The sequence below is a fragment of the Oncorhynchus gorbuscha genome, linkage group LG10 (genome assembly GCF_021184085.1).
Source record: "Oncorhynchus gorbuscha isolate QuinsamMale2020 ecotype Even-year linkage group LG10, OgorEven_v1.0, whole genome shotgun sequence".
NCBI classification, from domain to species: domain Eukaryota; kingdom Metazoa; phylum Chordata; class Actinopteri; order Salmoniformes; family Salmonidae; genus Oncorhynchus; species Oncorhynchus gorbuscha.
In genome coordinates, this window is record NC_060182.1 from 100,875,218 (window position 1) to 100,900,062 (window position 24,845).

The 24,845-nt window shown below is 41.3% G+C and overlaps 1 protein-coding gene across 1 annotated transcript; it reads left to right on the plus strand.

The window, feature by feature from the left end:
- Nucleotides 1-265: 265 nt before the first annotated feature.
- Nucleotides 266-12,802, plus strand: pgrmc2 (progesterone receptor membrane component 2). The gene is made up of 3 exons (XM_046367637.1): nucleotides 266-633; nucleotides 9,469-9,624; nucleotides 11,315-12,802. The coding sequence occupies exons 1-3, from the start codon at nucleotides 291-293 to the stop codon at nucleotides 11,410-11,412; spliced, it is 597 nt and encodes a 198-aa protein (XP_046223593.1). The 5' UTR covers nucleotides 266-290; the 3' UTR covers nucleotides 11,413-12,802.
- The last annotated feature ends 12,043 nt before the right edge of the window (nucleotides 12,803-24,845 follow it).

Here is a 24,845-nt window from a genome sequence, read left to right on the forward strand (position 1 = left end):
TTTCCCCGTGCAACTAATCTCTGGCCGAGAAACACACTTTTCGCTATCATTTCAACAAAAAGCCCATTGTTGTCTTGCTGGTGTTATTGTGCTGCTCCTTGAATGATTTCCGCCGGCCAATCATATCTGACGAGGAGCCCCGGGTGGGCGGGTCTTTGTGTTCGGCGCAGGACCAATCATATCAGACGAGGAGCCCCAGGTGGGCGGGTCTTTGTGTTCGGCGCAGGACCAATCATATCAGACGAGGAGCCCCGGGTGGGCGGGTCTTTGTGTTCGGCTCTATCGACAGTATGGCGGACGACGGCGACAGGTCGACTGGAACTGTTGATACTAGTGGCGGACCGGGGACTTCAGATGAGTCGGACGGGTTCAGTCTTGGCGGGATGTTGTTAAATTTAAGTATTTTAGTTGTAGTGGTTACGATCTGCTATGTTATTTATCGGCGATGGGGTAAACGGATTGGTGCTGACGCGGCCCCGGGAAGCGAGGCCTCGTCTCTGCCGAAGATGAGAAGACGTGATTTCACTTTGGAGCAACTTGGGGAATACGACGGACTGCAAAACCCCCGGATCATGATGGCAGTCAATATGAAAGTATTCGATGTTACCACCGGCAAAAAGTTTTATGGTCGAGGTAGGAATCCGTGAATGGAAAACAGCACACTAGTTAGCTAGGCATTGTAGCTTAGCAACTGTGTCTGGCACCAGTCTAGACCAACACGAATGATGATGGTTATTTGGGCGCAACGGCTAGCTAACTAACTCACTTACAGCAAGTTATTTTACTGATTTAATTTAGCACGTTAGTTAATCTGGCACTTTTCATTTACATGGTTTGTCTGTGCAAGCAGTGTCTTCTAGTTTGTAGCAGTATGTTAACGTTAGACACGCTTGTTTACAAGGTGGTTAAGCTAACTAGCTATCTACGCTACCTGTTATGTAGCTACATCTAAACTAGGTTGTTAGCTAGACAGACTGATATATTACTGATAAGCGTTAGCTGAAGTGGGGACCTAGTTAACTAGTTATCCCCAGAGGCGTGCGGAAAAGCCAAGCCCCTGTGCTAGCTAGCGCTAAACCACGTCCGTTTTTAAAGCCAGACATAGTTGCTGGGTAGCAAACAACTTTGCCAGTTAGCTAAATGATCTTACTGCTAAATATCAGAACTGTTTTGAGATCATATCAAGTTACACCGCTAGTTAACTAACAACTAACGTTGTAGGTTGTCCTATACGAGTCATATTCGGAGGATTAATGCTGTGGGCCAGGCCTAGCTATATCAGCTGTAGAAGATTGCTAGCTAACATTAGCTAGGCTCGTAGCTAGGTAGGTAATGCTGTTGGCCACTGAAGGACCCTTTAACTTGGCTGGCGGACCCACCCATCAACCTCACTTATATAATCATGATCATAAATCCATTTACATCATCCATCCATCTAGCTAGTCTCGTAGGAGTGGAAAGGTAACCAAAAATCTAACAAGCCTTTTAACCAACAATGCAGTTTTAAGAAAAAGAAGTGTTAAGTTAAAGATAGATAAGTAGATAACAAATAATTAAAGAGAAGCAGAAAAATAACAAAAGTGAGGCTTTATACAGGGGGTAACAGTACAGAGTCAATGTGCGGGTGCACTGGTTAGTCGAGGTAATTGAGGTTATATGTACATGAAGCTAGAGTTAAAGTGACTGTGTAACTGTATAGATTCCGTCCCTCTCCTCACCCCTACCTGGGCTTGAAACAGGGACCTTCTGCACACATCAACAACTGACACCCACGAAGCATCGTTACCCATCGCTCTACAAAACTTGCTGAGCAAGGGGAACAACTACTTCAAGATCTCAGTGAGTGATGTCACCGATTGAAACGCTATTAGCGAGCACCACCGCTAACTAGCTAGCCATTTCACATCGGTTACACTCACCCCCCTTTTGCCCTCCTCCTTTTCCCGCAGCAACCACTGATCTGGGTCAACAGCATCAATATAACAGTATAGCTTCTGTCCCTCTCCTCGCCCCGAACCAGGGACCCTCTGCACACATTGACAAGTCACCCTCGAAGCATCGTTACCCATCGCTCCACAAAACCTGCAGAGCAAGGGGAACAACTACTTCAAGGTCTCAGAGCGAGTGACGTCACCGATTTTTAAACGCTGTTAGTGCGCACCCCCGCTAGCTACCTAGCCATTTAACATCGGGTACAAATGCATAGATAATAAACAGAGTAGCATCAGAGTAAAATAGGGAGTGGGGTGTACAGTGCAAATAGTCCGGGTAGCCATCTGATTAGCTGTTCAGGAGTCTTATTGCTTGGGGGTAGAAGCTGTTAAGAAGCCTTTTGGACCTAGACTTGACGCTCTGGTACTGCTTGCCGTGCGGTAGCAGAGAGAACAGTCTATGACTTGGGTGGCTGGAGTCTTTGACAATTTTTAGAGCCTTCCTCTGACACTGCCTGGTATAGAGGTCCTGGATGGCAAGAAGCTTGGCCCCAGTGATGTACTGGGCTGCTCGCACTACCCTCTGTAGTGCCTGGTGGTCAGAGGCCGAGTAGTTATGATTCTTTCTGAGGATATGACAAGTGTTTGGTGCTCTATATGATCCTGTGCAAGTCTTGCTAACACCAGCTTCTCTACGTCCATGTCGGCATGCAGCAACGATAATGTGCCCTCAGACTTCAACACCATATGGTGGTTGGATATCCCCGTTTTGAATTGAATGAATCATGTTCTATTATTTGCAGCTAACATCATGAATAGGGTGCATAAATCATCACTCACATTTTCTACACTAAAATGGGGGACATATTAGACAACTGCAACCTGTTATACATTACGATCGTGTGGCTAGCAAGTAGCAACTAACTTTAGCTTGCATTGATCAGCCTATAGAAAGCCAGCCAGCTAATAAACTTTAGCTTGTTTGCTATCAACTTGAAATCGGCTAGCTAGCCTTATGTATGTTTTTTATTTATAAATGAACTAGTTTACTAATTATAGGCTGAACATTTCCTTACTCCACTGAAGTTACTCATGTTTCTTCTTGGATGTCCTCTGTAAAACGACAAGGTACAAATCTGTCGTTCTGCCCCTGAACAGGCAGTTAACCCACTGTTCCTAGGCCGTCATTGAAAATAAGAATTTGTTCTTAACTGACTTGCCTAGTAAAATTAAGGTAAAATAAAAAAATATATATAGTAAGTCAATGATGTGAATCACCCATGCATTCTCGCTAGCTACTACTGTACTACCCATGTTCACTTAATAATAATAATATATAATATATGCCATTTAGCAGACGCTTTTATCCAAAGCGACTTACAGTCATGTGTGCATACATTCTACGTATGGGTGGTCGCGGGGATCGAACCCACTACCCTGGCGTTACAAGCGCCATGCTCTACCAACTGAGCTACAGAAGGACCACTTATGGCATGTTTCCTCCCTGCCCCCTAATTTTGCAATGCATGAACGTGAAGTACCCTAAACCTGAATAGATCTGTCTGACCCAAAAATATCTATTGATTTTGTTAGTTAGCCTCACTCATATTATATTGAAAACTGCAAACATCTTAGAATTGCACAAATCAAAAATGTAGCTCCGGTATCAAGAGGGGGCCACTAAAATGTTTTACTCACAGTGGGGGGTTTATGGATGTGGTTACGCAGACCGGCCCTCCATGATGTGCTGTAGAGTGTGCTGTCTTTCATCCCTCTAGCCTGGTGCAATGGGACAATTCTTGTTCAGCCTCATAGTAGCATGATTATGGATAGTTCAACTCCTGTAAATAGTGAACATATTTTTTTTGATGTCCATAGGACAGTTTTCCAACCGTAACATTGTAAAACACTCACAGTCAGTGGGCTATGAGTTTTTCCAACTTGAGACCCTAGCAGGGTTTCCTTTAGGAAAATGTGGTGCCGGACAATGTGACCGGGAAGATTTTAATTTACCAGCCATTTGCGAAATTTACCAGACTCCTATGCATTGGTTGTGTAACCCATTAGGGTGTCCACTCATGGTGCTCAGAGTAACCCATTAGGGTGTCCACTCATGGTGCTCAGAGTAACCCATTAGGGTGTCCACTCATGGTGCTCAGAGTAACCCATTAGGGTGTCCACCCATGGTGCTCAGAATGACCCATTAGGGTGTCCACCCATGGTGCTCAGAGTAACCCATTAGGGTGTCCACCCATGGTGCTCAGAATAACCCATTAGGATGTCCACCCATGGTGCTCAGAATGACCCATTAGGGTGTCCACCCATGGTGCTCAGAATAACCCATTAGGATGTCCACCCATGGTGCTCAGAATGACCCATTAGGGTGTCCACCCATGGTGCTCAGAATAACCCATTAGGGTGTCCACCCATGGTGCTCAGAATGACCCATTAGGGTGTCCACCCATGGTGCTCAGAGTAACCCATTAGGGTGTCCACCCATGGTGCTCAGAATAACCCATTAGGATGTCCACCCATGGTGCTCAGAATGACCCATTAGGGTGTCCACCCATGGTGCTCAGAGTAACCCATTAGGGTGTCCACTCATGGTGTCCACCCATGGTGCTCAGAGTAACCCATTAGGGTGTCCACCCATGGTGCTCAGAATAACCCATTAGGGTGTCCACCCATGGTGCTCAGAATAACCCATTAGGGTGTCCACTCATGGTGCTCAGAGTAACCCATTAGGGTGTCCACCCATGGTGCTCAGAATGACAGAAATCACATCAGAGTATGAAATCAGAGTATAGTAATTTATCTTAACAGAACATGCAACTCCTGTAATGAAGCGATTCTTAATGAATGCGATTTGAGGCAAAGCTCCATTCTAAACAGCGCATATAGTGTCTCTCCAGAATGGGGAGGGGTGTGGTAAAGATATGGTGTGTCTCTCCAGAATGGGGAGGGGTGTGGTGAAGATATGGTGTGTCTCTCCAGAATGGGGAAGGGTGTGGTAAAGATATGGTGCTTCTCTCCAGAATGGGGAGGGGTGTGGTAAAGATATGGTGTGTCTCTCCAGAATGGGGAGTGGTGTGGTGAAGATATGGGGTGTCTCTCCAGAATGGGGAGGGGTGTGGTGAAGATATGGTGTGTCTCTCCAGAATGGGGAGGGGGGTGTGGTGAAGATATGGTGTGTCTCTCCAGAATGGGGAGGGGGGTGTGGTGAAGATATGGCGTCTCTCCAGAATGGGGAGGGGGGTGTGGTGAAGATATGGTGTGTCTCTCCAGAATGGGGAGTGGTGTGGTGAAGATATGGGGTGTCTCTCCAGAATGGGGAGTGGTGTGGTGAAGATATGGGGTGTCTCTCCAGAATGATGGCTCAGCAGTATTTATGCGCTCATTTCTTTAGCCTCCAGTGAATCACAGTGTATCAGTATGTCTATATGGCAGAGGCTGATCTCACATTAGTTGATTTTTAGCTTTTGGATTTTATTTTACTTCTGATTTTTATGATTAACCACGTGACATTGATTTTGAGAAATGATAACGTTATCATTGAAATGAAACTTCCACGAAAATGCTAATTTGAAAATCGTAACTACAGATCGATAGAAATGGTAGGATAAATTGTAAGCTTCCCCAAACTTTAATTGTTTATAATATAATTACCTCCACGTTTCCATGGTGGGATTTGCCTATAGGCTACTTTGAAGCAAGGCAAGACATGCCTCGTAATATGAAGTAAAACATTCAGGTTTCAAACAATTAAGTAGGCCTATGTTTTTGAAATGCATACTGCCTCCAGCTCACATTGTAAAGTGGTGGGGACGCGCTGATAGCCTATTGCATTCACGTGAATGTGAGGCACGCTTCAATTAGGCTACCAGTGGACAAATAGAAATAGCAGGAGTAGCTCCTTTAATTGTGCACCAAAACTGTTTTTAACACACGATTACGTTTAGCATTGTTGTGCAATGAATGGGCTGAAACAAGGAAATTGGCTCCAGCAGCAACCAGCTGAGGAGCTGCAGGAGAAATCCCGCTCAAAATAGGCTGTGTGATGTGTTAGTCATTATGTAGACTCATCAAAATACACACACGCCAAGTTAATTCCACTACATTATGCAAATCAACCTATAGACTGATAAGCGTGGCGGTCACGTCATGGACGAGGATTTCCATCAATTAATCCTTGAGTCTATTGACGCACCTAAGTAACATTTAAAAAAATCCATCCATCCGTTTAAACTAGAGATCTTCATGGGCTGCGTGTCAATCCACCCCATCCGCCTATGTCAGCCTTCCACATCTGTGGTGAAAGGTAGCAGAGCTAAAGCGGTGTTTGTCAGACCAAGAGACATCCCGGAAATCGGTCTTCTCACAAAAATGTCTGTTGCATATGAGTGGTTTGACCGACAAACTGTTGTGACCACTCTCTGGAAAGGGGAGACTCTGACGAACATGATGTTCTCTGTTTAGCTTTACAAGTGTCACGGGACCTGTATGAGGGTAACCCACACAAACTAATGGAAGTAGTTTTGTGCCAGCAAAAATAAGGGGTTAATTGTGTCCAGAAAACACATATTTCCTGAGCTTTCCTATCTCCTATATATAGGACAGACACAACCTTATTTTTTGACTCTTTTCTTGCCATTTCTGAATGTGTTGTTCAATTAGTTTCTATGGGATATTGTAGTAAAGGCCAAATTCAATATGTTATATGTCGTCACTATGTTAGGTTCATTTCAGTCAATAATGGAATGAAAAGGTCTAGGTAGCCTAGCCAGCCAAGCCATTTGTGGCACACCTGTTATGTCAGTGGCGGCTGGCTTGGGTCCCACAACATCCTCTTGCAGAAACTACCTTCATATTCTCTGTGTCCTACAGCAGGGCAAGTGGCGAGAAGAGCGAGAGAGGGGTGTTTCAATGTACAGGCCGTGCTGGGGGTCATGATGCCTGTGCTGAAGGGCAAGTGGGCAGACATCGTCACAGACACCTGCAGGAGCTTCTGATGTTAAGTCAAACCACCTCTGGCACTACTTCTTGCAGTACTTGAAGAAAACCTATAGACATTCCCTTCCTGAACCAGACTATATATTCTTATCACTCTCTCTGGCTGTGTCCGAATACCCATACTTGCGTTCTAAATAGTAGGTTGTTAGAGTATGCGAAATAATTTACTTTAAATGTGACCTTTTTAAAAATCAAGTATACTTTAAATGCCTGATGCCAAAGCCTAAATGTGTATGACAACAGCTGATGGATCAGATATGTGGAGGATCAACTAATAGTGGGAAACAACGCGCACGACACATTCTCAGTATGCCAAAATAAATGTTTTATAGTATGCAACATTTCATCTAGTATGGTTTAAATGCCAGGATGTTGTACTTATCTCCGCTCTTCATCTAGTAGGATTAGATGTGCACTTTCCCACAATATATTGGAAGAGGTGGGCTGCGAGTGATGGGCTCTAGCTCTCTTCAAGTAGCCAACAACAAAACTAGGCTACTTAACTGGGAAGATACCCAAAGCTACTGTGGTGGTGTTCAAATGTAGGCTAAGTAGTTTTTGTTCTCCTTAAAATGTTCATGAATATTGCATCTTTGAAAATGATATTTTGATTTCTGAATGTGTCGGCACCGGGGAACGGGGATGTGGCTGTGTTACTAATGTCATTAATCAGGACTTTTGATTGAACAGAGTTAGTTTCATAGGCTATGCTACCTTCTTGAATTATTATAGTTATGGATCAAGCAGTTATTCTGATCTCGTTCCCAATGATCAATGCTTTAGTTTATTATGTTGCTGTCCAGTGGTTCTGAAGTTTGGTTCGGGTCCACGTTTTCTGTGCAATAGCCTTTTGATTTGAACATTTAAATGTTTTGGTTTGTGTACTGGGCTATTTGATTTATATACAGTACCAGTCAAAAGGTTGGACACCTACTCATTCAAGGGTTTTATGTTGCACTTCTATCACTGTATTAGGCTACTTTAATGGTCCATCATTGTATTTAGTCTACTTAATGGTCCATCACTGTATTTAGTCTACTTAATGGTCCATCACTGTATTTAGTCTACTTAATGGTCCATCACTGTATTTAGTCTACTTAATGGTCCATCACTGTATTTAGTCTACTTAATGGTCCATCACTGTATTTACATTTACATTTACATTTAAGTCATTTAGCAGACGCTCTTATCCAGAGCGACTTACAAATTTAGTCTACTTAATGGTCCATCACTGTATTTAGTCTACTTAATGTCTTATAGGCCTATCATGCACACACACCTCTTACTCATTTACATTTGTAAATTACTTCCAATCTGCTGTCATTGGTTTGTCATCACTATAATTTCCATTCCGACATTACATATATTCATCACTGTGCCATTCTATATTGTTGAGGTACAGTTCTAGGTCATTGTTCATACCATATGTAGGTCATATGAACTTCATCCACAACGATTCAGATGATTTTGGAACTGTATAGGACTGAGGTCAACACATCTCTCCCTGTCTTCCCCAACCAGCTCTCCGGACTTCCGAAGACAAGGTCTCATGCACCCTCCCATATAGTGTTCTTGTCTTTCTCCACAACCACCGATCTGAGACCCAGGGCTGTTGCATCGCGGATTTGGTCGACCATAGACTTTAACAGGGATGCGAAGGCCAGAATTTGAGGCTTTTTACCTAGCCTCTTGAAGATTAAAACTAGCTAGCTAACTGGTGAAGGAGGCTTTTGGCAAGTCTGCCAATACATCCTCCCCTCGCACAAAGGCTTGAAATGCTACTATTTGAATTCAATCCCTAAATTGGTTGTTACTATGTGGCAGTGGTCGCGATCCCCTTTCCAGAAGGCTCCATCACTGAGTTTTCCCCCAGCAGTTTTAGTTAGACTAGCTAGTCTAGCTAACTTTAGCTCTCTAGTGGGGGCGTAGCAAATTCACGAGGAAGCATGTGGGACGTTGCGCATGCAAATAGCGTGTTTTTGAAAACGAATAAACATGCATTTGTTTTAGCTAACCTCTTGTAGTCACGTGGGTCGCCGCCTCCGTGGAGTCACGTGGGTCGCCTCCGTGGAGTCACGTGGGCCTCCGTGGAGTCGCGTGGGTCGCCTCCGTGGAGTCACGTGGGTCGCCTCCGTGGAGTCACGTGGGCCGCCTCCGTGGAGTCACGTGGGCCGCCTCCGTGGAGTCACGTGGGCCGCCTCCGTGGAGTCACGTGGGCCGCCTCCGTGGAGTCACGTGGGCCGCCTCCGTGGAGTCACGTGGGCCGCCTCCGTGGAGTCACGTGGGCCGCCTCCGTGGAGTCACGTGGGCCGCCTCGTGTCATTTCTTTAATAGAACCATATTCTGTTTACTGCACTGCTTCTCCCTACAGATGGTCTTTCTAGAACTGAACCATACAGTTAGATGCAGTAGGTGTAGATTCTGTTTACTGAACAGTCTCTCTCCCTACAGACAGTCCTTATAGAACTGATCCGTAGTTAAATTCAGTAGGTATATATTCTGTTTAATATACTGTCTCTCCCTACAGACGGTCCTTATGGTATCTTTGCGGGCCGGGATGCATCGAGGGGTCTGGCCACGTTCTGTTTGGAGAAAGATGCCTTGAGGGAGGACTATGATGACCTGTCAGACCTCAACGCTGTTCAGATGGAGTCAGTCAGAGAGTGGGAGATGCAGTTCATGGGTATGTTATAAAAGATATGAAACATACAGTACCAGTCAAAAGTTTGGACACCTACTCATTTGAGGGTTTATCTTTTATTTATCTTTATTTTTTTACATTGTAGAATAATAGTGAAGAAAAAAACTATTAAATAACACATGGAATCATGTATTAACCAGAAAAGTGTTATACAATTCAAAATATATGTTATATTTGAGATTCTTCCAAGTAGCCACCCTTTGCCTTGATGACAGTTTTGCACACTCTTGGCATTCTCTCAATCAGCTTCATGAGGTAGTCACCTGGAATGTATTTCAATTAACAGGTGTGCCTTGTTAATTTGGGGAATTTCTTTCCTTCTTAATGTGTTTGAGCCAATCAGTTGTGTTGTGACAAGGTAGGGGTGGTATATATGCACACATGACTGTAAGTCGCTTTGGATAAAAGCGTCTGCTAAATGGCATTTATTATTATTATTATTATTATTATATTATATATAAGATAGCCCTATTGGGTAAAAGACCAAGTCCATATTATGGCAAGAACATCTCAAATAAGCAAAGAGAAATGACACTCCATCATTACTTTAAGACATGAAGGTCAGTCAATCCAGAAAATGTCAAGAACTTTGACAGTTTTTTCAAGTCCGATTGCAAAAACCATGAAGCTCTATGATGAAACTGGCTCTAGTAAGGACCGCCACAGGAAAGGAAGACCCAGAGTTACCTCTGATGCAGAGGATACATTCATTAGAGTTACTAGCCTCTGATTGCAACCCAAATAAATGCTTCAGATTTCAAGTAACAGACACATCTCTACCGCAACTGTTCAGAGGAGACTGCGTGAATCCGGCCTTCATGGTCAAATTGCTGCAAAGAAACCCCTACTAAAGAACACCAATAAGAAGAAGAGACATGCTTGGGCCAAAAAACACAAGCAATGGACATTAGACCGGTGGAAATGTCCTATGGTCCAAATTTGAGATGTTTGGTTCCAACCGCCGTGTCTTTGTGAGACGCATAGTAGGTGAACAGATGATCTCCGCATGTGTGAATTCCACCGTGAAGCATGGAGGAGGTGGTGTGAGGGTGCTTTGCTGGTAACACTGTGAATTATTTAGAATTCAAGGCACACTTAACCAGTATGGCTACCACAGCATTCTGCAGCGATACGCCATCCCATCTGGTTTGTGCTTAGTGGGACTATCATTGTTTTTTATCATGGAAAAAAAACACCACTACTCCAGGCTGTGTAAGGGCTAATTGACCAAGAAGGAGAGTGATGGGAGTGCTGCATCAGATGACCCAGCCTCCACAATCGGCCAACCTCAACCCAATTGAAATGGTTTGGGATGAGTTGGACCGCAGAGTGAAGGAAAATCAGCCAACAAGTGCTCAGCATATATGGGAACTCAAGACTGTTGGAAAAGCAATCCAGGTAAAGCTGGTTGAGAGAATGCCATGTTTGTGGTTACTACATGATTCCATGTGTTATTTCATAGTTTGATGTCTTCACTATTATTCTACAATGTTGAAAAAATAAAGAAAAACCCTTGAATGAGTAGGTGCGTCCAAACGTTTGACTGGTACTGTATGTTTGGATATGAAGACATGTAGGCTATAAAGATGTATATGTACGGCTATATTGAAGCCCATTGAAGATGAGAATTCAGAGTGCAGTTTGATTTGACCCCTGTGATCTCGCATTACAGAAAAATATGATTATGTTGGTCGGCTATTAAAGCCCGGGGATGAGCCTTCAGAATACACAGATGAAGAGGACATCAAGGACCACCTGAAACATGACTGAACTGTTGCCCTGCTCTCTTCTGTTCACACCACCAACCAAAGCCAGGACCCAAACAGCTGCCAGCGCCCGCCTGCCCCTTTCTTCCCCCGCCCCCCTCTCTCCCCCGCCTTCCCTCCCCAGCCATTCGTCCTCTTCTGATTGGATGGTCCAGTGGGCGGGCTCTGAACTGACTCCTCCATCATACAGATCACCACCAACAGAAACCAATGTTGACAAACTGTTTCAGGTGGATTTGAAGGACATTAACTGGGTTTTGTGCTGTTAGAATATCTGAAAAAGGAAAAGAAACAAAACATTGCTAGAATGCTAGAATTTTCCTTGTGATGTCACGGTTCTCTTCATGTAAACAGAAGCTGAGAGGTTGTGATGGTCAGAGAAGACTGGGTGGAAAGGGAGAGCTTTTAGTTTTGTTCTTCTCCCTCCTCTCAACTGCTTTAGCATTCGATTTGAACCTTATCAATCAATTAATCGATTGCCTGTGGGACTTTTGTTGAAGAAAAAAACAATTGTTTAACTTTCCCCAATTGAAAAGGCAGTGCTGTGGCCTAACCAAAGGCAATGGGAGGGGAGTTATATGTTCCTGTGTTGGTAGTGTGTACACTACTAGGTTCTCTCTGTCAACGTGTCGTTCTGTTTGTGGGGTTCCGTGTGATTCTATTTGTGAGAAGGGGGGTAGTGACACATTTAGAATCACTCAGATTGATTGATTGGGTAATACAAAGGGAAGGTCAGCTGACAGACAGTTCTAATCAATCAACCATTTCCAAGCCACACTACTAGATGTCTGTACAATCCCCAGGACATGAAATGGTCAAAGTATTAATTGTGCCTTATTTTGTTTTATACTACTAAAATCCTGACCAGTCTAAAAAAACAAATAAAAAAAACAAGTGGGAGATTTGTAAAACTATTGTACCCTTCCTGTTTATTAGATCTTTATCTTTGAGGTGTTCTGAAGAGCAGTCTGCTTTAGAGGTATCAGATGAAGGCATGCTCTGGTCTGAGAGACACTCCCCACATCACAACCTTGTATGTACATATATATATATATAGACCTCTGTGTTACTGCCATATTTATGTAGTTAATGTTGAATTCCATATATTTCTGTGTTGTATTGGCCAAAAGCCCCATGTTTTTTTTGTTTTTTTAATGTGGGTGAATTTCAAAAGGAACATTGAAAGTGCTGTGGGGTGGGATCGGGGTATGTTCAAATTTGGGAAAGAAGTCGCTTGTAAATATATCTATCATTTTATTAAAGCATGTGCAACAATGATGAACTATGCTGAATTCCTGCCAAGTCATGTATTTAATGTTGGGTATGTGTCTGCAGAGAGAGACCGAGGCAAGGGATTCCTTCATGCGTAATAAACTGATTTGGTTAATAATTAATGTCTGATTTATGTTAAATCATTGTCTGTGTAAGACAGAAATGTAGAATGTTACCATACATAGTCAAACACCCATCTCTACTTTACAGACGGAAAACTATAGGTGAAATTCAAAAGGCCACTGATACTACACTGAACAAAAATATCAACGAGTTTAAGGAAATCTGTCAATTGAAATAAGTTAATTCGGCCCTAATCTTTGTATTTCGCATAACTGGGAATACAGATATGAGTCTGTTGGTCACAGATACTTTTTTTAAGATCAGAAAACCAGTCAGTATCTGGTGTGACCATTTACCTCATGCAGTATGTCACCTCCTTCGCATAGACTTGATCAGTCCATGAGACTCATATCGGTCGATGAGTACCTGGAGAGACTTGGACTGGTCCCCCCCACAGCATGGAGACGGGCGAGAAGCAAAATTGTCCTTAAGATTCACCAGAGTACTCATTCCTACAAATGAGCTAGGTCTCTTGAAGGGGCAGGTAGACACATAATGACCGGCAGTAGCGCAATACAGACAACTCTGGGTGTTAAGTCTGCGTACACGTTCGGCTGGAGACAGCCTCGGGAAGAGGTAAAATGGCAGTCTTCGGAGGCTCTTTGAGGAACTTGGGTAAGCCCGGGTCCTCTCTGGGACTTCCGGAGTCCTTGAGTGAGCGATTGGGACTGCAATCAAACTTCTTCTCCCTCCTAAGTTCCTGTAGCCGTCCATTGATACGGATGGATAAGGTGATGAGTGAGTCGAGATCTGTTGGCAGTTCCCGGGCTGCAAGCTCGTCCTTTACTTCCTCCGATAATCCATGCAGGAACGTGTAGAACAGTGCTTCTGGGTTCCGTGCGGAAATCCATAGTTTCATAGTCTGCCACACTGAGGGAGTCCTGCTGGAGTAACTTCCAGGTTTATAGTCTGCCACACTGAGGGAGTCCTGCTGGAGTAACTTCCAGGTTTATAGTCTGCCACACTGAGGGAGTACGGCTGAAGCTGGAGTAACTTCTGGGTTTATAGTCTGCCACACTGAGGGAGTACGGCTGAAGCTGGAGTAACTTCTGGGTTTATAGTCTGCCACACTGAGGGAGTCCGGCTGAAGCTGGAGTAACTTCCGGGTTCATAGTCTGCCACACTGAGGGAGTCCTGCTGGAGTAACTTCCAGGTTCATAGTCTGCCACACTGAGGGAGTCCTGCTGGAGTAACTTCCAGGTTCATAGTCTGCCACACTGAGGGAGTACGGCTGAAGCTGGAGTAACTTCTGGGTTTATAGTCTGCCACACTGAGGGAGTCCTGCTGGAGTAACTTCCAGGTTTATAGTCTGCCACACTGAGGGAGTACGGCTGAAGCTGGAGTAACTTCTGGGTTTATAGTCTGCCACACTGAGGGAGTCCGGCTGGAGTAACTTCCAGGTTCATAGTCTGCCACACTGAGGGAGTCCTGCTGGAGTAACTTCCAGGTTCATAGTCTGCCACACTGAGGGAATCCTGCTGGAGTAACTTCCAGGTTTATAGTCTGCCACACTGAGGGAGTCCTGCTGGAGTAACTTCCAGGTTTATAGTCTGCCACACTGAGGGAGTCCTGCTGGAGTAACTTCCAGGTTCATAGTCTGCCACACTGAGGGAGTCCTGCTGAAGCTGGAGTAACTTCTGGGTTTATAGTCTGCCACACTGAGGGAGTCCTGCTGAAGCTGGAGTAACTTCTGGGTTTATAGTCTGCCACACTGAGGGAGTCCGGCTGGAGTAACTTCTGGGTTTATAGTCTGCCACACTGAGGGAGTCCGGCTGAAGCTGGAGTAACTTCTGGGTGTATAGTCTGCCACACTGAGGGAGTCCTGCTGAAGCTGGAGTAACTTCTGGGTTTATAGTCTGCCACACTGAGGGAGTACGGCTGAAGCTGGAGTAACTTCTGGGTTTATAGTCTGCCACACTGAGGGAGTACGGCTGAAGCTGGAGTAACTTCTGGGTTTATAGTCTGCCACACTGAGGGAGTACGGCTGAAGCTGGAGTAACTTCTGGGTTTATAGTCTGCCACACTGAGGGAGTCCGGCTGAAGCTGGAGTAACTTCCGGGTTCATAGTCTGCCACACTGAGGGAGTCCTGCTGGAGTAACTTCCAGGTTCATAGTCTGCCACACTGAGGGAGTATGGCTGAAGCTGGAGTAACTTCTGGGTTTATAGTCTGCCACACTAAGGGAGTCCGGCTGAAGCTGGAGTAACTTCCGGGTTTATAGTCTGCCAAACTGAGGGAGTCCGGCTGAAGCTGGAGTAACTTCCAGGTTTATAGTCTGCGACACTGAGGGAGTCCTGCTGGAGTAACTTCCAGGTTCATAGTCTGCCACACTGAGGGAGTCCTGCTGGAGTAACTTCCAGGTTTATAGTCTGCCACACTGAGGGAGTCCTGCTGGAGTAACTTCCGGGTTCATAGTCTGCCACACTGAGGGAGTCCTGCTGGAGTAACTTCCGGGTTCATAGTCTGCCACACTGAGGGAGTCCTGCTGGAGTAACTTCCGGGTTCATAGTCTGCCACACTGAGGGAGTCCTGCTGGAGTAACTTCCGGGTTCATAGTCTGCCACACTGAGGGAGTCCTGCTGGAGTAACTTCCGGGTTCATAGTCTGCCACACTGAGGGAGTCCTGCTGAAGCTGGAGTAACTTCCAGGTTCATAGTCTGTCTCTATTATATTATGACAGACCAGCTAGATCTACTGTCTCTATTATATTATGATAGACCAGCTTGATCTACTTTCTCTATGTCTCTATTATATTATGACAGACCAGCTAGATCTACTGTGTCTATTATATTATGATAGACCAGCTAGATCTACTGTCTCTATTATATTATGACAGACCAGCTCGATCTACTGACTCTATTATAATATGGCAGACCAGCTAGATCTACTGTCTCTATTATAACATGACAGACCAGCTAGATCTACTGTCTCTATTATAACATGACAGACCAGCTAGATCTACTGTCTCTATTATAACATGACAGACCAGCTAGATCTACTGTCTCTATTATAACATGACAGAACAGCTAGATCTACTGTCTATTATATTATGACAGACCAGCGAGATCTACTGTCTCTGTCTCTTTTATATTATGAGAGACCAGCTAGATCTATTTTCTCTATGTCTCTATTATATTATGACAGACCAGCTAGATCTACTGTCTCTATTATAACATGACAGACCAGCTAGATCTACTGTCTCTATTATATTATGACAGACCAGCTAGATCTACTGTCTCTATTATATTATGACAGACCAGCTAGATCTACTGTCTCTATTGTCTCTGTCTCTTATATTATGACAGACCAGCTAGATCTACTGTCTCTATTATATTATGAGAGACCAGCTAGATCTATTGTCTCTATTATATTATGACAGACCAGCTAGGATCTACTGTCTCTATTATATTATGACAGACCAGCTAGATCTACTTTCTCTATGTCTCTATTATATTATGACAGACCAGCTAGATCTACTGTCTCTATTATAACATGACAGACCAGCTAGATCTACTGTCTCTATTGTATTATGACAGACCAGCAAGATCTACTGTCTATATTATATTATGATAGACCAGCTAGATCTACTTTCTCTATGTCTCTATTATATTATGACAGACCAGCCAGATCAACCGTCTCTTTCTCTATTATATTATGACAGACCAGCTAGATCTACTGTCTCTATTATAACATGACAGACCAGCTAGATCTACTGTCTCTATTATAACATGACAGACCAGCTAGATCTACTGTCTCTATTATATTATGACAGACCAGCTAGATCTACTGTCTCTATTATAACATGACAGACCAGCTAGATCTACTGTCTCTATTATATTATGACAGACCAGCTAGATCTACTGTCTCTATTATATTATGACAGACCAGCTAGATCTACTGTCTCTATTATATTATGACAGACCAGCTAGATCTACTGTCTCTATTATATTATGACAGACCAGCTAGATCTATTGTCTCTATTATATTAAGAAAGACAGGCCAGATCTACTGTCTCTATTATAATATGGCAGACCAGCTAGATCTACTGTCTCTATGTATTATATATGACAGACCAGCTAGATCTACTGTCTCTATTATATTATGACAGACCAGCTAGATCTACTGTCTCTATTATATTATGACAGACCAGCTAGATCTACTGTCTCTATTATATTATGACAGACCAGCTAGATCTACTGTCTCTATTATATTATGACAGACCAGCTAGATCTACTGTCTCTATTATATTATGACAGACCAGCTAGATCTACTGTCTCTATTATATTATGATAGACCAGCTTGATCTACTTTCTCTATGTCTCTATTATATTATGACAGACCAGCTAGATCTACTGTCTCTATTATATTATGATAGACCAGCTTGATCTACTTTCACTATGTCTCTATTATATTATGACAGACCAGTGAGATCTACTGTCTATATTATATTATGACAGACCAGCCAGATGTACCGTCTCTTTCTCCATTATATTATGACAGACCAGCTAGATCTACTGTCTCTATTGTATTATGACAGACCAGCAATATCTACTGTCTATATTATATTATGATAGACCAGCTAGATCTACTTTCTCTATGTCTCTATTATATTATGACAGACCAGATAGATCTAATGTCTCTATTATAGTATGACAGACCAGCCAGATCAACCGTCTCTTTCTCTATTATATTATGACAGACCAGCTAGATCTACTGTCTCTATTATAACATGACAGACCAGCTAGATCTACTGTCTCTATTATAACATGACAGACCAGCTAGATCTACTGTCTCTATTATAAGATGACAGACCAGCTACATCTACTGTCTCCATTATATTATGACAGACCAGCTATATCTACTGTCTCTATATTATGACAGACCAGCTAGATCTACTGTCTCTATTATATTATGACAGACCAGCTAGATCTACTGTCTCTATTATATTATGACAGACCAGCTAGATCTACTGTCTCTATTATATTATGACAGACCAGCTAGATCTACTGTCTCTATTATATTATGACAGACCAGCTAGATCTACTGTCTCTATTATATTATGACAGACCAGCTAGATCTACTGTCTCTATTATATTATGACAGACCAGCTAGATCTACTGTCTCTATTATATTATGACAGACCAGCTAGATCTACTGTCTCTATTATAACATGACAGACCAGCTAGATCTACTGTCTCTATTATAACATGACAGACCAGCTAGATCTACTGTCTCTATTATATTATGACAGACCAGCTAGATCTACTGTCTCTATTATATTATGACAGACCAGCTAGATCTACTGTCTCTATTATATTATGACAGACCAGCTAGATCTACTGTCTCTATTATATTATGACAGACCAGCTAGATCTACTGTCTCTATTATATTATGACAGACCAGCTAGATCTACTGTCTCTATTATATTATGACAGACCAGCTAGATCTACTGTCTCTATTATATTATGACAGACCAGCTAGATCTACTGTCTCTATTATATTATGACAGACCAGCTAGATCTACTGTCTCTATTATATTATGACAGACCAGCTAGATCTACTGTCTCTATTATATTATGACAGACCAGCTAGATCTACTGTCTCTATTATATTATGACAGACCAGCTAGATCTACTGTCTCTATTATATTATGACAGACCAGCTAGATCTACTGTCTCTATTATATTATGACAGACCAGCTAGATCTACTGTCTCTATTATATTATGACAGACCAGCTGTCTCTATTATATTATGACAGACCAGCTAGATCTACTGTCTCTATTATATTATGACAGACCAGCTAGATCTACTGTCTCTATTATATTATGACAGACCAGCTAGATCTACTGTCTCTATTATATTATGACAGACCAGCTAGATCTACTGTCTCTATTATATTATGACAGACCAGCTAGATCTACTGTCTCTATTATATTATGACAGACCAGCTAGATCTACTGTCTCTATTATATTATGACAGACCAGCTAGATCTACTGTCTCTATTATATTATGACAGACCAGCTAGATCTACTGTCTCTATTATATTATGACAGACCAGCTAGATCTACTGTCTCTATTATATATGACAGACCAGCTAGATCTACTGTCTCTATTATATTATGACAGACCAGCTAGATCTACTGTCTCTATTATATTATGACAGACCAGCTAGATCTACTGTCTCTATTATATTATGACAGACCAGCTAGATCTACTGTCTCTATTATATTATGACAGACCAGCTAGATCTACTGTCTCTATTATATTATGACAGACCAGCTAGATCTACTGTCTCTATTATATTATGACAGACCAGCTAGATCTACTGTCTCTATCTACTCTCTATTATATTATGACAGACCAGCTAGATCTACTGTCTCTATTATATTATGACAGACCAGCTAGATCTACTGTCTCTATTATATTATGACAGACCAGCTAGATCTACTGTCTCTATTATAATATGACAGACCAGCTAGATCTACTGTCTCTATTATAATATGACAGACCAGCTAGATCTACTGTCTCTATTATAATATGACAGACCAGCTAGATCTACTGTCTCTATTATATTATGACAGACCAGCTAGATCTACTGTCTCTATTATATTATGACAGACCAGCTAGATCTACTGTCTCTATTATATTATGACAGACCAGCTAGATCTACTGTCTCTATTATATTATGACAGACCAGCTAGATCTACTGTCTCTATTATATTATGACAGACCAGCTAGATCTACTGTCTCTATTATATTATGACAGACCAGCTAGATCTACTGTCTCTATTATATTATGACAGACCAGCTAGATCTACTGTCTCTATTATATTATGACAGACCAGCTAGATCTACTGTCTCTATTATATTATGACAGACCAGCTAGATCTACTGTCTCTATTATATTATGAGAGACCAGCTAGATCTACTGTCTCGATTATATTATGAGAGACCAGCTAGATCTACTGTCTCTATTATATTATGACAGACCAGCTAGATCTACTGTCTCTATTATTATATTATGACAGACCAGCTAGATCTACTGTCTCTATTATATTATGACAGACCAGCTAGATCTACTGTCTCTATTATATTATGACAGACCAGCTAGATCTACTGTCTCTATTATATTATGACAGACCAGCTAGATCTACTGTCTCTATTATATTATGACAGACCAGCTAGATCTACTGTCTCTCTCTATTATATTATGACAGACCAGCTAGATCTACTGTCTCTATTATATTATGACAGACCAGCTAGATCTACTGTCTCTATTATATTATGACAGACCAGCTAGATCTACTGTCTACTGTCTCGATTGTATTATGACAGACCAGCTAGATCTACTGTCTCTATTATATTATGACAGACCAGCTAGATCTACTGTCTCTATTATATTATGACAGACCAGCTAGATCTACTGTCTCTATTGTATTATGACAGACCAGCTAGATCTACTGTCTCTATTATATTATGACAGACCAGCTAGATCTACTGTCTCTATTATATTATGACAGACCAGCTAGATCTACTGTCTCTATTATATTATGACAGACCAGCTAGATCTACTGTCTCTATTATATTATGACAGACCAGCTAGATCTACTGTCTCTATTATATTATGACAGACCAGCTAGATCTACTGTCTCTATTATATTATGACAGACCAGCTAGATCTACTGTCTCTATTATATTATGACAGACCAGCTAGATCTACTGTCTCTATTATATTATGACAGACCAGCTAGATCTACTGTCTCTATTATATTATGACAGACCAGCTAGATCTACTGTCTCTATTATATTATGACAGACCAGCTAGATCTACTGTCTCTATTATATTATGACAGACCAGCTAGATCTACTGTCTCTATTATATTATGACAGACCAGCTAGATCTACTGTCTCTATTATATTATGACAGACCAGCTAGATCTACTGTCTCTATTATATTATGACAGACCAGCTAGATCTACTGTCTCTATTATTATATTATGACAGACCAGCTAGATCTACTGTCTCTATTATATTATGACAGACCAGCTAGATCTACTGTCTCTATTATATTATGACAGACCAGCTAGATCTACTGTCTCTATTATATTATGACAGACCAGCTAGATCTACTGTCTCTATTATATTATGACAGACCAGCTAGATCTACTGTCTCTATTATATTATGACAGACCAGCTAGATCTACTGTCTCTATTATATTATGACAGACCAGCTAGATCTACTGTCTCTATTATATTATGACAGACCAGCTAGATCTACTGTCTCTATTATATTATGACAGACCAGCTAGATCTACTGTCTCTATTATAACATGACAGACCAGCTAGATCTACTGTCTCTATTATATTATGACAGACCAGCTAGATCTACTGTCTCTATTATATTATGACAGACCAGCTAGATCTACTGTCTCTATTATATTATGACAGACCAGCTAGATCTACTGTCTCTATTATATTATGACAGACCAGCTAGATCTACTGTCTCTATTATATTATGAAGACCAGCTAGATCTACTGTCTCTATTATATTATGACAGACCAGCTAGATCTACTGTCTCTATGACCAGCTAGATCTAGCTATTATATTATGACAGACCAGCTAGATCTACTGTCTCTATTATATTATGACAGACCAGCTAGATCTACTGTCTCTATTATATTATGACAGACCAGCTAGATCTACTGTCTCTATTATATTATGACAGACCAGCTAGATCTACTGTCTCTATTATATTATGACAGACCAGCTAGATCTACTGTCTCTATTATATTATGACAGACCAGCTAGATCTACTGTCTCTATTATATTATGACAGACCAGCTAGATCTACTGTCTCTATTATATTATGACAGACCAGCTAGATCTACTGTCTCTATTATATTATGACAGACCAGCTAGATCTACTGTCTCTATTATATTATGACAGACCAGCTAGATCTACTGTCTCTATTATATTATGACAGACCAGCTAGATCTACTGTCTCTATTATATTATGACAGACCAGCTAGATCTACTGTCTCTATTATATTATGACAGACCAGCTAGATCTACTGTCTCATGCTTTTGACAGACAGATCTTCTCTATTATACTATGACAGACCAGCTAGATCTACTGTCTCTATTATATTATGACAGACCAGCTAGATCTACTGTCTCTATTATATTATGACAGACCAGCTAGATCTACTGACTCTATTATAAAATTATGATATTAGACAGACCAGCTAGATCTACTGTCTCTATTATATTATGACAGACCAGCTAGATCTACTGTCTCTATTATTTATGCAGACCAGCTAGATCTACTGTCTCTATTATATTGTGACTTACCAGCTAGATCTACTGTCTCTATTATATTATGACAGACCAGCTATATCTACTGTCTCTATTATATTATGACAGACCAGCTAGATCTACTGTCTCTATTATAATATGACAGACCAGCTAGATCTACTGTCTCTATTATATTATGACAGACCAGCTAGATCTACTGTCTCTATTATAATATGACAGACCAGCTAGATCTACCTCTATTATAGCAGACCAGCTAGATCTACTGTCTCTATTATATTATGACAGACCAGCTAGATCTACTGTCTCTATTATATTATGACAGACCAGCTAGATGATCTAAAGGTCTCTATTATATATGACAGACCAGCTAGATCTACTGTCTCTATTATATTATGACAGACACTGGGATCTACTGTCTCTATTATATTTGACAGACCAGCTAGTCACTATTGCTATGACAGACCAGCTAGATCTACTGTCTCTATTATATTATGACAGACCAGCTAGATCTACTGTCTCTATTATATTATGACAGACCAGCTAGATCTACTGTCTCTATTATATTATGACAGACCAGCTAGATCTACCATTATATTATGACAGACCAGCTAGATCTACTGTCTCTATTATATTATGACAGACCAGCTAGATCTACTGTCTCTATTATATTATGACAGACCAGCTAGATCTACTGTCTCTATTATATTATGACAGACCAGCTAGATCTACTGTCTCTATTATATTATGACAGACCAGCTAGATCTACTGTCTCTATTATATTATGACAGACCAGCTAGTCTCTATGCTCTAGATTATATTATATGACAGACCAGCTAGATCTACTGTCTCTATTATATCTATGACAGACCAGCTAGATCTACTGTCTCTATTATATTATGACAGTCCTGTGCTTATGTCTATTATATTATGACAGACCAGCTAGATCTACTGTCTCTATTATATTAGACAGACCAGCTGATCTACTGTCTCTAGATATTATGCAGACCAGCTAGATACTACTGTCTCTATTATATTATCCACAGACCAGCTAGATCTACTGTCTCTATTATATTATGACAGACCAGCTAGACTACTGTCTCTATTATATTATGACAGACCAGCTCTACTGTCTCTATTATATTATGACCAGACCAGCTAGATCCAGACCTGATCTACTGTCTCTATTATATTATGACAGACCAGCTGTTCTACTGTCTCTATTATATTATGACAGACCAGCTAGATCTACTGTCTCTATTATATTATGACAGACCACTGTCTCTGTTATATTATCTCCAGCTGATCTACTGTCTCTATTATATTATGACAGACCAGCTAGATCTACTGTCTCTATTATATTATGACAGACCAGCTAGATCTACTGACCAGACAGACCAGCTAGATACTACTGTCTCTATTATATTATGACCAGCTGCAGCTAGATCTACTGTCTCTATTATTATGACAGACCAGCTAGATCATGTCTCTATTATATTATGACAGACCAGCTAGATCTACTGTCTCTATTATAATATGACAGACCAGCTAGATCTACTGTCTCTATTATATTATGACAGACCAGCTAGATCTACTGTCTCTATTATTTTATGACAGACCAGCTAGATCTACTGTCTCTATTATATTATGACAGACCAGCTAGATCTACTGTCTCTATTATATTATGACAGACCAGCTAGATCTACTGTCTCTATTATATATGACAGACCAGCTAGATCTACTGTCTCTATTATAAATGACAGACCAGCTAGATCTACTGTCTCTATTATATTATGACAGACCAGCTAGATCTACTGTCTCTATTATATTATGACAGACCAGCTAGATCTACTGTCTCTATTATATTATGACAGACCAGCTAGATCTACTCTTCTCTATGACAGACCAGCTATTATATATGACAGACCAGCTAGATCTACTGTCTCTATTATATTATGACAGACCAGCTAGATCTACTGTCTCTATTATATTATGACAGACCAGCTAGATCTACTGTCTCTATTATATTATGACAGACCAGCTAGATCTACTGTCTCTATTATAACATGACAGACCAGCTAGATCTACTGTCTCTATTATAACATGACAGACCAGCTAGATCTACTGTCTCTATTATATTATGACAGACCAGCTAGATCTACTGTCTCTATTATATTATGACAGACCAGCTAGATCTACTGTCTCTATTATATTATGACAGACCAGCTAGATCTACTGTCTCTATTATATTATGACAGACCAGCTAGATCTACTGTCTCTATTATATTATGACAGACCAGCTAGATCTACTGTCTCTATTATATTATGACAGACCAGCTAGATCTACTGTCTCTATTATATTATGACAGACCAGCTAGATCTACTGTCTCTATTATATTATGACAGACCAGCTAGATCTACTGTCTCTATTATATTATGACAGACCAGCTAGATCTACTGTCTCTATTATATTATGACAGACCAGCTAGATCTACTGTCTCTATTATAACATGACAGACCAGCTAGATCTACTGTCTCTATTATAATATGACAGACCAGCTAGATCTACTGTCTCTATTATATTATGACAGACCAGCTAGATCTACTGTCTCTATTATATTATGACAGACCAGCTAGATCTACTGTCTCTATTATATTATGACAGACCAGCTAGATCTACTGTCTCTATTATATTATGACAGACCAGCTAGATCTACTGTCTCTAT

Bases quoted from the DNA above. Each gene is read 5' to 3' on its own strand.
- pgrmc2 (XM_046367637.1), top strand. From the start codon at position 291: ATGGCGGACGACGGCGACAGGTCGACTGGAACTGTTGATACTAGTGGC. The intron at 634-9,468 runs GTAGGAATCCGT...CTCTCCCTACAG, and splicing joins CAAAAAGTTTTATGGTCGAG to ACGGTCCTTATGGTATCTTT. The intron at 9,625-11,314 runs GTATGTTATAAA...CTCGCATTACAG, and splicing joins GTGGGAGATGCAGTTCATGG to AAAAATATGATTATGTTGGT.